Source organism: Malaclemys terrapin, chromosome 7, assembly GCF_027887155.1.
Source record: "Malaclemys terrapin pileata isolate rMalTer1 chromosome 7, rMalTer1.hap1, whole genome shotgun sequence".
Lineage (NCBI taxonomy): Eukaryota > Metazoa > Chordata > Testudines > Emydidae > Malaclemys > Malaclemys terrapin.
The window spans coordinates 111,057,046-111,071,092 of NC_071511.1; the positions used below are offsets into that span (position 1 = coordinate 111,057,046).

Genomic DNA, 14,047 nt, shown 5'->3' on the forward strand with positions numbered 1-14,047 from the left:
AGCTGATAATGGGATCTGAAGAAGTGAGAGTAGAGAAATCTAATTCAGGCTGACAAGACAAGTAATGTAATATGCTGAACTAGAGAATATTAGGAAGGGATTATGAGGTGGCAGATGTGTGTGTGAGCCGACTATGTAGATATAAAGAAGCAGTGAGGTGGTATAGTAGCACTGCACTAGGCTGCATGAAAGAAAAGAAAATCAATATGACAAGGTGAAGATGAATTTTATTCCATTGGGTAAAATATTTTGGAACAATAGTAGTGGAAAAGCAAACGGATTTGTATTTAAAGAAAAGTAAGTACATGGACCCCAATTCCTATCTCCATTTAAGTCCATGGAGTTTTGCCCTGGATTGAAATGGGAGCAGGACGAAGCCCATAATATAGGGTGCACCAAATATATTGTCTTGAGGATAACACTTTAATATTTATATAAACTTTTTAAATAGTTATATGTTTATTATTATTCTGAAGGAGATTTTCTATTTCAACAACTCGAGGTCCCAGTCAGGACCAAGGCCCCCACTGTGGTAGGCACCGTACACAGTCCCCACAAAAACGCCCCAAAAAGCTTACAGCCTATGTAGCTAATAATCCAGAGTTCTAAAGGAAAAACAAATATTACAGGAGTCAGCTATAAGGTAATAAAACGCCCTCTCTTGCCAGTGCCCTTTGTTCCCCATAGTGCATTTTCTAGTGGTCTGTTCTTGCCTAGATTTAAATGGCTGTTCTTCTCTGACATTATGGGGTTCCATGTTTATTGTGTCTCTGACTTCCAGATCTTTGTCCTTGGTTTACTTAGAAAGGATATTTTTGCCTCTAGAGAGTAACTCTGAAAATTGGATTTGAAAAATCAAGCTGGGTTTTCCCCTCTTCTTCTACATGATTAAAGTTTCTGCTGGCCAAATTATATCCCACTCCCTCCAAAAGTTTGTACTGTTGTGCATCACCAACAGAAATGTTTACTAAGTTACAAGATGGAACAGAATCCAGCTTGCTATTTCAGCCGAGCCAACAGGATTTAAAAGCAGAAACTTCTGTCACTGCAGTAAGCAGAAATGACTGAATACATATAAAAGAAAGCATACATACCAGATGATTAATGTGCAACTTTTAAAACAGTCACTTTTCAGAATATAATTCACATTTTAGGTGGTTCAAATGGTGGCTATTCCACATAAGTCTAAGATCCCAGTCAGAATTTTCCCCCCTGAAATAATTGCAAAAGGTGGAATTAAAAATAGTTAATGGATTTAAAATATCCAAGGTCAAAAATAACATCTATTTTAAGTGACTACCTGCTTAATCTGTTTTCAACAGTAATTTCCTTTCACAGTAATGAACAAATAATATACAAGCAAAAAGCAAGTTGAATTCCCAACAGCATCTTCCCTTAGATTCAGAGTGATAAGTCATATCAAACATCCTCTGTACATTTTTTTCATTAAATTTATTTGGTTTGCCTTTATGTACTCACTTCAACACAATGTACACATTCAACATTGTTGTAGATTCTTGAAAACCGATACGTCTTTCATTCTTTGGTATTTTATCCAGTACTATAGGCTACATGATCTGAATACCAATTATATAAAATCTGTTGGGAGACTTATCTTTAATACAGTATTTACTGAAGGGCTTGGGCTTTTCCACTCATTGTGCCATCAGCCAAGAGACCGGTCCATCTGATATATCTCGGCAAAATTTATTCTAGCTTAACAAAAAAAATTGAAGGGAAACTACTATACTAAATGTAATTCTGAATATTCAGAATGGGAGAAGTGACACCAAAAGCATCCAAGGTCCTTCTCATTAAGTGAGAGAAGGAATCATTCACGGTTGAGATAAGAACAAAAGCTTGCAGTAAAGATTCATTGGTATTACAGTATCTTTTAATTATACTAACCAAAATATACACAGAAAAATGTGTATTTTACATATACTCAAAAAAGTCACTGTGTTCCATAAGAACTTAGTATGTAAACATTAGCAAAATGTCCTTACTGCAGTAACAGAAGCAAATATTGTCAGCACTATAGGTTAGGTAATTGCATTAAAGATGCTGCCAGAAGAAAGCTACGGAAGCCCAGCGTTCAGAGAGACTAATCCAGAAGACCTCACCCCATACAACTCCACTGATTTCACTAGATGAAAATAGAATATGGATCACAGATTTTGATCTTGGCCTTGGCTGTTACATTTAGCTCCAATAAACTTGAAAGAGGCTCTACATTCACATGCCTGGGTGAGAGAAATTAATTTTCCGAGGTCAATGTCATGATTTTAGTTCTCAGGTAGAGCAGCCACTAGGCCGCATGAACAGTTAATTACCAAAATGAAACATTGTTCGACTCATCCCTCTTTGTTCTCTACATCAGTTACATTCCAAGAGATGTGAATGCTGAACTAGCTGTAACAAATCTCTATGTTTTCTATAACAAAAGATTATTTTATCTCCATTGCTAAGAAGTGAGAGGGCTAAAAAGCGTTTATAAAATCTCAGCACTGAACTCACAGTAGTAAGAAAGTCATTCTGGCTGCTGGTTTTAGCAAATACAAAAGGCTTGATGTAAAGCAGCTTATAACTAAAATTCACATTTTGTTTTTAAAAGTGGAAACGCATTTTTTAAAAGGAGCAGATTATTGCTGTGTCTCAACAAGTCCTTTCTTTAATAAAGAACATACTGCCTTCATAGAAAATACATGTTTGACACCTAACAGACAAGGTAGCTCGAGAAGAAAAATAATAATTTGCATGCCACGACTATTTCTTCATTGGTCAAAATTTGGCAACAGTACAACTATATTTCAGTAAGAAGGTTAAATGGTGTCATTCCAATTATGCTTCCAAAACTGTGGTGCTGATAATTTTAAAATTTGAAACACTCTTGAGTGAAACAAGAAGGCATTATCTAAATCAAAGAGTTCTGGACTGAAGAAAAAAATGCTGTTGTAATTCAGATTCTTGTCATGTGTGACTAAAAAAAATACTGGAGGTTCCTCAAAATGTGTTGTCAGCAAGCCTGTTGGAACATTAGATATGCTGTGCAGAGAAAAACAAAAACAAAAACAGGAAAGGTGAGACTGAACCTCGTCTTGCATTAGTACTACTATGTTAAAACTAAACACATTAATGGTCATTTTCAAAGAGAAAAAGATTAAAACTCCACACCCACTTCTCCTCATTTTATAAAAATGTAATACCCTAAGGTCTATTTCCTCGTCCTCCCAAAAGAATACCACTACCACCACCACCATGATCAGGATTCATTCTGGTGATGCGAGTTATGACTGCAAATTGGAGTGATGGGAGTACTGCAATGTTGCACTAATGGGAGATTTAGGTTAATTCCCCACAATGATGATTGAATTTATTCCTATCAAAAAAAATGAGCCTTTGATACTGGATCTTGATTTCTGATCATGGGATCATTGTACAGTTGGATTAGCTACTGTGCCCATATGTGTAAGCATACCCTTTAACTCATTTTATAGGATTTGCGGGGGCAGCTGAATACAAAGTTATATTAACTTAAGTATCGTGCACTTTGGAGGACCCATTACAAAAGAACTAAAAATACAAGTAGGGCATAAAGTTGCCTGCAAGAACTTTCTGATTACAAATATTTAGAGGACACAAAAATGACAAGCAAGTGCAAATAAACACCAAGCATACAGAGTAACATATTATGTAAAAATGATTAAATCTTAATGCAACATACATTTCTATTCAACCAGGCCATACCGGCTACACTTCTGTTATTCTAAGCATGCAAACATCCTACAAAAAATCCTGTGAACTTTACAATATTGTTTATCAAAGAGTAACTTCAAGAAGACAAAGCAGAATACTCATGTTAGATGAGAGGGCTGGAAGATTTTTTCCCATGGTTTAGATGACTTTGGTCACAGCTGACTGCCGGATCTTGGGAGCTATTCACTGATTATTATGGCAACCACTCCCAATAATAGCTAATATTTTTTATCACCAGCCCAGATAGAAGAAAAAACAAAAAACAAAAAAAACACTGGCCCAGCCTTGTCAAATAACAGCACACACAACTACACTCATACACTCACACCTCCTCGGACACTTCATACTAAACGCTCTCTTTCTACTCTCACAAACACTTCACACCAGCTGTATTGCACTGATCATTTCATAATTCACTTAATAATCACCTCCTACCTCAATCACCAACATCCTAAATTTAATTCACCCCCATTCATCCCTCTACCCACTGAGCATCATTCCACTTAATTCATCACTCTTTGCTCTCTCCATCTCTTGCAGTATCTTCCCTAATTTCCCCCCACACACACCACAATTCAGTTTCCCAAATCCACTGTCACTCAGCGGAGACTTTTCAAAACTATACTGGCCATCTCAGCCCCTTAGGCTCCTCACAGCTGCCTCAGCGCATTTCCCTAACATAGCAGTTACAGCACCAGTTGCACTCATCAGTACCTGTTTTAAGGGTTTTATTTTGCAACTATGAGAAGAATAACTGCTTAGATTCTGTAGAACATGACTGGTCATGCTGGCCTGGGAAAAATGCTTACTTTTCCTAGAGGAGCAGGATTTTGCAAAGACTTTTTAGATAGTGCAAGCAGAGAGATATTTCTTGTCTCTGAAATAAAAATAACAAATGTACCAGAGGGCCTGGACTGCTTTGCCATCCAGGACATTACTATTTGAAATGTGGTTTCATATGCTTGCTGGCTAGCCAAGCAAGGGATGGGAGAGCTTTGAGCAACTCCTGAAGCTGCTGCAACTGTACATACTCCTGACTTGCTCATTAGCAAACAGCAATAGACTGTGATATACTGTACATCCATGCTCTTTCCCATGAGTGATACTGTGCGTGCATCTTAATGAAAGAGTGTTCCAGCCTGCACACAAGAAACCAGGAATGAGTTTGTTGTAGAATGATTTGCCACTAAACAAACAAAATTATGTAGGGCTTAAAAACAACCATTCTGTAGCGAGAACAAGTGAGTAAGGATTTTAACCTATAAGGACATAATATAAGAGACAAAAGCCAAGAGTGCAACATTACAACTATGATGATATGAGATGCTGTAGATGGCATCTTGACAATTGATACAAGCAGTTGTGTTGCTAAGCAGTAGTTTCAAGTATGTTTTTCCTTTTTACTTTGGTACACTTAAAGTGCAGTCAATCAGCTCTGACATACTTCAGTGGAGCAGGACTGACATTAGGCTGGTACACTAGCCAGTTTAGCTGATTGCCAATGGGGGTATTTAGTACACTAGCAGCAGGAACATTCTGTTACAAAAATCTAGTAAGATTGTCTAGCAGCAGTACAGGCATCTGGGATACTCCTATAAAAGTTCATATACTCTCCCACAGATTGAATATTTTGACCCCCATCTGTGCTTTTAATAAGGAAGGATACTGTCCTCTCTTGATTTTCATGCACTTCTGAGAACAATGAAAGCGTCAAAAACAGCTGTCTAAAAGGGGTAGCTTTCCAGAACATTAATGCAGAATGTCAGCAAGTTTTCTGGGAGCAAAGATGATTTCTCTCTATCTATTTTAATACCTCCATATCCATAATAGTCAGTGCCTGACAATGGTATCATGTACTGCTACAGCTGTGTCGCTGTAAGGTTTCCTGTCTAGCCACTCTATGCTGACGAGAGACTGTTCTCCCATTGGCATAATTATACTACTCTCAACGACCAGCAGTAGCTATATTGGCAGGAGAGCATCACCCACCAACATAGCGCTGTCCACACTGGTGCTTTTGTCAGTGAAACTTATGCCAGTAAGGGGAGTGTTTTTTTTCCCCCCACAACCCTGACCAAAAAAAAGCTTTACAACAAAAGTGCCAGCGTAGACAGCCCGAGTCACTGCCAAAGAGAAAGAAACTATTTGTTTCATTAATTTCTACAGCTCTGTTATGTCTTGGTTGCTTTGCTTTTAACAATTAACACAGAAGCCAGGAAAAACAACAGGATGCTAACCAAAATGGTATTTCCATTATCACCTCGAATTCAGACTCTGGCTCCTAGCGCTCAGTGGAAGAAACTCTCAGAGTGAGGACCCTCATTTGGGATACTTACTACTTTCAGGTTTCAGAGTAGCAGCCGTGTTAGTCTGTATCCGCAAAAAGAAGAACAGGAGTACTTGTGGCACCTTAGAGACTAACAAATTTATTAGAGCATAAGCTTTCGTGGACTACAGCCCACTTCTTCGGATGCATCCGAAGAAGTGGGCTGTAGTCCACGAAAGCTTATGCTCTAATAAATTTGTTAGTCTCTAAGGTGCCACAAGTACTCCTGTTCTTCTTTTTACTACTTTCAAACTGTCATGTACTAAAGATATTTTTATTCTGAGATGCACAATATGCAATTTATTATTTTAGTTCCTTTTAAAATGAGCTAGTGTCTTTTGGGGAAATTATGCTGCAATTCTCAAGCTATATTGCTTGTATTTGCCAGGGCAGAACTCTTTAGAAGGTAAGTAATTCTACTCTCCCGATCCTCTCCAGACTACAAACATGCACAACTTTCATCAGTGGGTGGAGGATCATTATAGCCAGAACCACAATTCACACATTGCAACAACATTACACACTTTGTAACTGCCTTTTTTACACTGTAAGCTTGGATGGGAAAAGAAAAAGAAAATGGTCTCCAAAATCATGTTCACGAAATTATGCTGGGATTTAAGTGCATGCAGTTTATATGAAGGCAAAACTTACAAATTCAGGTGTCTCCACATCAGTGTTGAGGCTGTTCCGGACTGATATTCATAGTCCTATATATTTCTTTGAGAAGTAGCAAAGCTGTGTCTTCAGATTCCCTATGAATAAAAAGGGTCTGTTAGTTTTTTTTATAACCAACATTCTGTTGCTTGAGGCAAGTCCTAAGAGTTGTTCAAATATTGCACAAGCCCCTCTCATATCGTTTCAAACATGCCAGAAGGCAGCTGAGTGAGAGAGAGGTGTAATTATGACTATGATTATGATCTATATTAAAGGATGTTGCCCTCTAAGGAATGCTGTTTATATATTGCCAATACATAGTTAAAAATGCAACAGAAATGATGCAATTGCTCAAATATTTACAAAGAGATTCAGCATACAGGTAATAACCACATTATACCCTGATAAAATAAGCAACAACCTTTCAGGCAAAGGGATCAATGCCAGGGTTTCCTCCTCCTGAACGTTTGGCTCATTTCACTGATGTCTTCCTGAGGAAACTTTTTAATATGAATTCTTGTGTATTACCTGCTATATGCTGTGCTGATTAGGTACTTTAATATGGTTTAGTCTATTAGAGTAACAAATCTTTAGATAGAAAAAAATAACTACAGACTGCCACCTTGTGGAGAACACAAACTACACATAAATACTATTAAACAAAGGTAAAAAAATCTAGACAATGAGGGGTTGTGCAGAAGAACTCACCACTGGAATTTATATTATTATTGATTAGATTAGGGAAACTGAACCACCAGAGCAAACTGTTGATACGACTGGCATACATCAGGATTGGAGCCTTGATAAGAACACCTCCTATACAATCAACTATCAATTTACCACCATGTAAACATTATCAACATTAAAAAGCCCCATGAGATATTACTTCAAGTCCTGTGGTTTAACCACTGGACAACATTGCCTATTTCTAGACATAATTTACATTATTTCTATAGAGTTTTTACTTTCCAACAGTCAGAAGACGTTTCACTGTAGGGTGACCAGATGTCCCGATTTTTGGGTCTTTTTCTTATATAGGCTCCTATTAACCCCCACCCCCATCCCAATTTTTCATTTGCTGTCTGGTCACCCTATTTCAGTGGCACCTGATAAACTAGTGCAGTAAACTACTTGTGCTTCTACTATTATGAAAATTATAGTAAAACCACACAGTACTATGACAGGTTTCAGAGTAGCAGCCGTGTTAGTCTGTATCCGCAAAAAGAACAGGAGTACTTGTGGCACCTTAGAGACTAACAAACTTATTAGAGCATAAGCTTTCGTGGACTACAGCCCACTTCTTCGGATGCATCCGAGGTCTCTAAGGTGCCACAAGTACTCCTGTTCTTTCTTCACACAGTACTAGTTTTACTCAGCAAAAAAAAAAGGCCAATGTTTTGAAGGAACAATTTTAGTTTACTTTTGTTTTTCCAAATACCAACTGGTCTTTGCAACAAGAGAAAAAGATACAGTTAACTAATCATTTGGATGTTTGAGGATCAGTTGTTGTTCATGTTGTACACAAGTCATGTTAGCTATCACATGTGGTTTACATACATGTCAATGTCATCCCACACCCCATGTCTATTCAAATGTACTGTTTGTACTGTGGTAATAAAATGCATAAATCTAAGATACACAAAAGTGAGAAATTAAGTATGCGTAAGAGTGAACATAGATTGGCAGCTTTTTCCTTTCAACAGGTTATTGCTTCTCATGCAAGTCACTCTATATCCTGTACCATCTGAAATGCATGAAATTAGTTTTTGGTATTTTTACCTATTTTTTTACATTCGAAATCCAGATAAATTAATGGTGTTTTGCATGGCCAATTATATGATGGAATTGAAATTTCCCTTTTTATATCCTAAAAACCAGCTTTGAAACCATTGGGCACGTCAGCAGTAAAAATCATAACATATATCAAAGCTTTGAAGGAAGATGCATTTGTGGCAATTCTTTTTCTTTATGTTAAAATCTGATGACAGAGTATTAATATCCTGCAATTTCACTCCCACACAAAGTACAATAAAGTTTTGCTACTTATTGTGCTCTTTCATCATCTCTTCAGGAATGGTTTCATTTGAAAAGCTGGAGCTGTCAAAACAAATATGGTGTCCTTGCCTACCCTTGAAAATGATGTTTGCTACATTTATCTTTTTTGAGCACCAAGTTCAGAATAGGATGAAAGTCAAGGCAAAGCATTATGTGAGAGATAAGAATGTAAATTTGTTTCGTTGCAGAAAAATAGCAGTTCTTATTTCAAAAAAAAAAAAAGAAAAAAAAAAAAAAAAGATAATGCTACCTAGGTAGGTGCATACACTTTTGAGAGTGACATTCCAAGATAACCCCAGAGAAAAAGATTGGTTTCTAAAGAACTGGATGATTTCAGAATACCAAGGATCTCACACACATTCTAAAGTATCAGCTGAAATGCTAGGTGTAGTCAGTGCAAAACATGTCACCTGAAAAATAAGTCATACTAGAAATAGTACTATTCATCCAGGTACAACATGATGTCCAGAAAAAGAAGTGTTGGCCATTTAAATAGCAATGAAAACCATTCTCAGCTTGTGCAGGAGCAGAGGTGAGTGGAGGCCCATGGTGGCAGATGATTAAGGATGCTGTTATAAAAGGTTGAAGCTAAATTCATGCTATGAGATTTAATTGAAGTAGCAATGTCTTCAGAGAGACTAGCTAGATGACCTAGCAGCTGGATAACCTAAGTAGAATGTCTCTGAGCGATGTGTACAGAACTTCATGTGGCTGAACACAGCTAATACTCTAGGTTAGAAGAGTCTGTGGCTTGAAACAGAAGCTGACGCACCTCTGCTAGGGTGCTCATTAAATAGGACCTAGAAGTTGTGGGTCAGCCAAGAAGTAGCATCTTGAAGGCCTGATCTAACACCAGTGCCAAAAGAAACAAGAAACCGACAGGGGTTCTGCAGGGATTGGTCCTGGGTCTGTTCAATACCTTCAGAAATGATTTAGATAATAGCACAGAGAGTACACTTACAAAGTTTGCAGGTGATACCAAGCTGGGAGAGGTTGCAAGTGCTTTGGGGGATAGGTTTAAAATTCAAAATGATCTGGACAAACCGGAGAAATGGTCTGAAGTAAATAGAATGAAATTCAATAAGGACACATGCAAAGAATTCCACTTAGGACGGACCAATCATCTGCACACATACAAAATGGGAAATGACTCCCCAGAAAGAATTAAAGATATAGAAAATATGACCTACGAGGAAAGATTGAAAAATTTGGGTTTGTTTCATCTGGAGAAGAGAAGACAGAGGGGGCAACAGTTTAAGTACATAAAAGGTTGTTACAAGGAGGAAGGATAAAAATTGTTCTCCTTAACCTCTCAGGATAGGACAAGAAACAATGAGCTTAAATTGCAGCAAGGGAGGTTTAGGTTGGACATTAGGAAAAACTTCCGTCAGGGTAGTTAAACACTGGAACAAACTGCCTAGGGAGGTTATGGAGTCTTCATCATTGGAGGATTTTAAGAACAGGTTAGATAAAACATCTGTCAGGAATGGTTTAGTTATTACTTAGTCCTGCCTTGACAGCAGGGGACTGGACTAGATGACCTACTGAGGTCCCTTCCAGTCCTACACTTCTACAATTTTACTGTATTATCTGAGCACTGCATAATCTTTATTCCTCTTCACAACACCCCCTATAAGAAAGGGAAATGCTACTATCCCCATTTGACAAATGAGGAACTGAGGCAGAGACTAAGGGTAAAATTTTTAAAAGCACTTAACTGACTTCAGAGCCTAAGCTAATTTGTAAGAATCCCTTTGAGTTTTGTTTTGAAAATGGTTCTTTGGGACTTGCTCAAGTTCAGAAGCCTGTCTAGATTCACCAAACCCAGGTCCTCCCGAGTACCACGTTAGACTCTTAACAACTGGGCCATTCCTCCTCTTTGTAGTACTGTATCAAAGGCAACCTTTCTTTCACAACTGTGCACCAGCAAACCCATGCCAAAATTGAAGGTGCGTACTCATTAGTGAAAATCCAACATAGCTTGTATTGTTTCTAACCTACTCCAACAGATATCCCCCTTTCTACCACTCCTGGTAGAAGTATCATACTGAGGAAAAATCCTGTGTAGAACACTGCTATTTCTATCAAAAATAAAAAATAAAATAAAATTAAAAAAAAGCCTGGAAAATTAAGCTCTATAGCATGACATTTGTCAGAGTAATCTTCTGAATTTTCATAAAGAAAATGCTAGAAACAAGCAGCAGCATTCTTGTTATTGTCACGCTGGTCACAGATAAACCATACAAAATAAGACGAAGAGAACTGGTAATTAAGTAAATTGAATTAAATATATGTAACTACACTGGAAAAGCAAAATTTATGGAATTACAGAAAAGAATATATAATTCTTACCAATAACACAAGTGACTCTGTAGAGCAAAAAGGTATTCATTGAAACTTTCTATTGGTTTTTCCTGTAGAACATAGTCAATACGACGTCCTCCGTTTAGCATCCCGACCTTTACTAAGAAATCCTCTTCCTTCGAAAGATCTGGACTTTCGGCAGTCTTTTCAGCTAGAATTGATAGTTTTAACATTGAAGTCAGTCACAAGCTCAACCCTTTATTACTGCTTGATTCTATGACTATAAACGGATGTCACCATTTTCTATATTAGTTTCTGGGAAGACCGTAGTAGCCTCAACTCAACTGTGGAATAAAACACAAATAAGTCCTTTGCTGTTTTCTGTGTGGCTTATTATTACAAATGGGGGTCTCCGTTTCTTTTTTTTATAAATTTAAATAATAATGCAACCTTGAAGCAGAGTCTCTGCAAGACATTAGATAGGTAATTAAGAACTACGTCTCACTATCCATTCATATGGTTTCATTCTATCATAAAGCAGAGTGGCTAATAACCATAAAAATGAATTGTTTCAATCTGTTTCTGCAGCAGCAATGACCATCCTTAATTGATTGTGAGAGACTAAGGAAGTGTTTCTTCATTCTACCCAGAAATAAAAAAGCATACAATGGTAAATAATACCTGTCAGAAAAGTGATAGCAGGCAGGAATCAAGCCCCCAACCTCCAAGAGATTAATATTTGTAGAAGGCAATATCTATTACTTAGACACAGTGTTCATTTCAGTTTCTCTACATCCACTCTTTCTGACTCTTGTCTTATTACTCAGCTTGGCCTTCTAGGCAGTAGAGTTTAATTAAAAAGCAGAAATCCCACAGATGTTAAATATTTGTTTACTCATTTTTCTTACAGAAGAGTGAAGGCAAGACATTGAGAAACTTGCTCTTGACATCAAGCTCAATTGTAAGATTACACTAATCAAAGACTCCTTTGAAGTAGATGCTGTTAAAATTTAATTTAATAAGAGGCAAGGAAATATAGTACCAAATACAAAGTATAACATATTAGGAATCTGAAAAAGTATGTTTTTTCTAGACAAGATCAAATTGTAATTAACTAAAAATCTAACATTTCTAACGTTCATTTGAGCTTTGATGTTTCCACAAATCTGAGATTAGCGTACTAAGAAAATATCCGTGAAATGTCAACCTACCTTCTACCACTTGTTTTTCTTCTTCCTCTTTAATTTGATTAGCTACCTTTTCCAGTTCTGCTTGCAGCTGAGTTGAAGAGGTATGAGCACGTGCAAATTCATTAAGAGTCTGCCAAGCGCTCTTCAAAGAGCTGATAAAACCCTGTTTTAGATCTGATCCCATACGAGAGAGAGAATCTTTCAACTCTAAAAAGATCACAATATCAGAAGAATTATTAGTGAAAATGTTAAGTGAACACAATTTTTTTTAAGTAAGTACTAGCCAAAGGCACCAATTATTGGTGCATATGCGCCCAGGCCTCTTATTCCTCTTGATTAAAAGATGACATAGAACACAGCATCTTCACTATGAAAGCAGAATTTTGCCACCCATATTTGAAGTAGATGCTGTTAAAGTTTAATTTAATAAAAGGCAAGGAAATACAGTACCAAATACAAAGTATAACATGTTAAGAATCTGAAAAAGTATGTTGGAAATGACCACTTCATCCTAACCAGATGATTTCTTCCTAGAGCTCCACAGGAAGTCAGAACTCCCTCCAGGTCCCTGACAACCTAACTTGGGAAAAGTTCCTTACAATACTGAAATGTGTCAGTTTAACCAAGGGCATATGAGTTAGACACAAGAGTCAAGAATCCAATCCCATTGGATATTACTACTGTCCCAGTAAGCACTGTATCTTTTCTTGACTACTCCACAGTGACGCCAAGCAGAAAGGCTGGCTAGCTCAGTAGCATGAAGATCAACGTCCACCCAGGGTGGGTCTAATTTTTTAACTATATGTGGGAGTGGCAGAGTTGCAGGCATTGGGGGACAGAGTTGGGGATCCAGTTAACTTGGCTACTACTACTCATCCTCAGAATCTTAAGAAGTTAATATGAACAGGACCGTTACCTGCAACTATTAAAAATACACCTCCAATTAGTGAAGTTACTAGTTGATGACTGTTAGACAGACTTAATTAACAAAAGGGCTAATATTTTCAAAACTAAACAGAGACAGTAGGTGCTCAATTTGAGACACTTTAAACCAGCCTGATTTCAGAAAGTGCTGAGAACCTGCCCTTTGAAATTCAGCCCCCTTTAAAGCATCTCAAGTTGGGCCCACAAGAAGTAAGACACCAAAGATCATTAGTCCCTTTTGAAAATCTTGACCTACAATATTTGATGCATTAGAAAAATCATAGAATATACATATACAGTAAAATATACATATAAAAATATTTTACCGAGATGAAGTCTTTTTCTGCCTTTGTGGTGTGGAATGAGAACTGGTTTTATGTCCAAGTCTTGAATAATCATAGGTTCTACCCTATAAGCCACTGGGTCAAGCTGCAAATAAAGAGAAAGCCAGAATAACTAAAATTATTTAACGTTTAAAAATCCAAAATTTTAGTGACATTTCAGTTAAAGAAACCTGTAGATTCTGTCTTTTTCAGTTATCTCAAGTGTACTAATGTTTAGTTAAACTGTAAATCACTGCTGGTTCATTAACACAATGAATGTTTTCTTTCTTTTCGATTCAGAGACTCTAGGAGAGGGACATGACAGCAGAGATGAGCATTATTTTGCCCCAGCTCTTTAACATAATACATCCAGTGCACAAAGGATCTCTCTTGCTACAGAATTAGCAAATATCAGTAACCATTCAAAACACCACAAAATCTTGCAATACTCTACTCAACTATGTTGAAAGCAACAAAGTCAAGATAAAACTCAGATTTTCCCCAGTTTTCAGTAT

At 37.2% G+C, this 14,047-nt stretch overlaps 1 protein-coding gene across 1 annotated transcript in view; it reads right to left on the minus strand.

The window, feature by feature from the left end:
* Nucleotides 1-207: 207 nt before the first annotated feature.
* SEC23IP (SEC23 interacting protein) overlaps nucleotides 208-14,047 on the minus strand; it is a 43,397-nt gene continuing 29,557 nt past the window's right edge. The window contains 5 exon segments of the mRNA XM_054035807.1: nucleotides 208-3,045; nucleotides 6,734-6,834; nucleotides 11,144-11,306; nucleotides 12,307-12,492; nucleotides 13,536-13,638. Of these exon segments, the coding sequence (XP_053891782.1) occupies nucleotides 6,753-6,834; nucleotides 11,144-11,306; nucleotides 12,307-12,492; nucleotides 13,536-13,638 (534 nt within the window). The 3' untranslated portion in view covers nucleotides 208-3,045; nucleotides 6,734-6,752.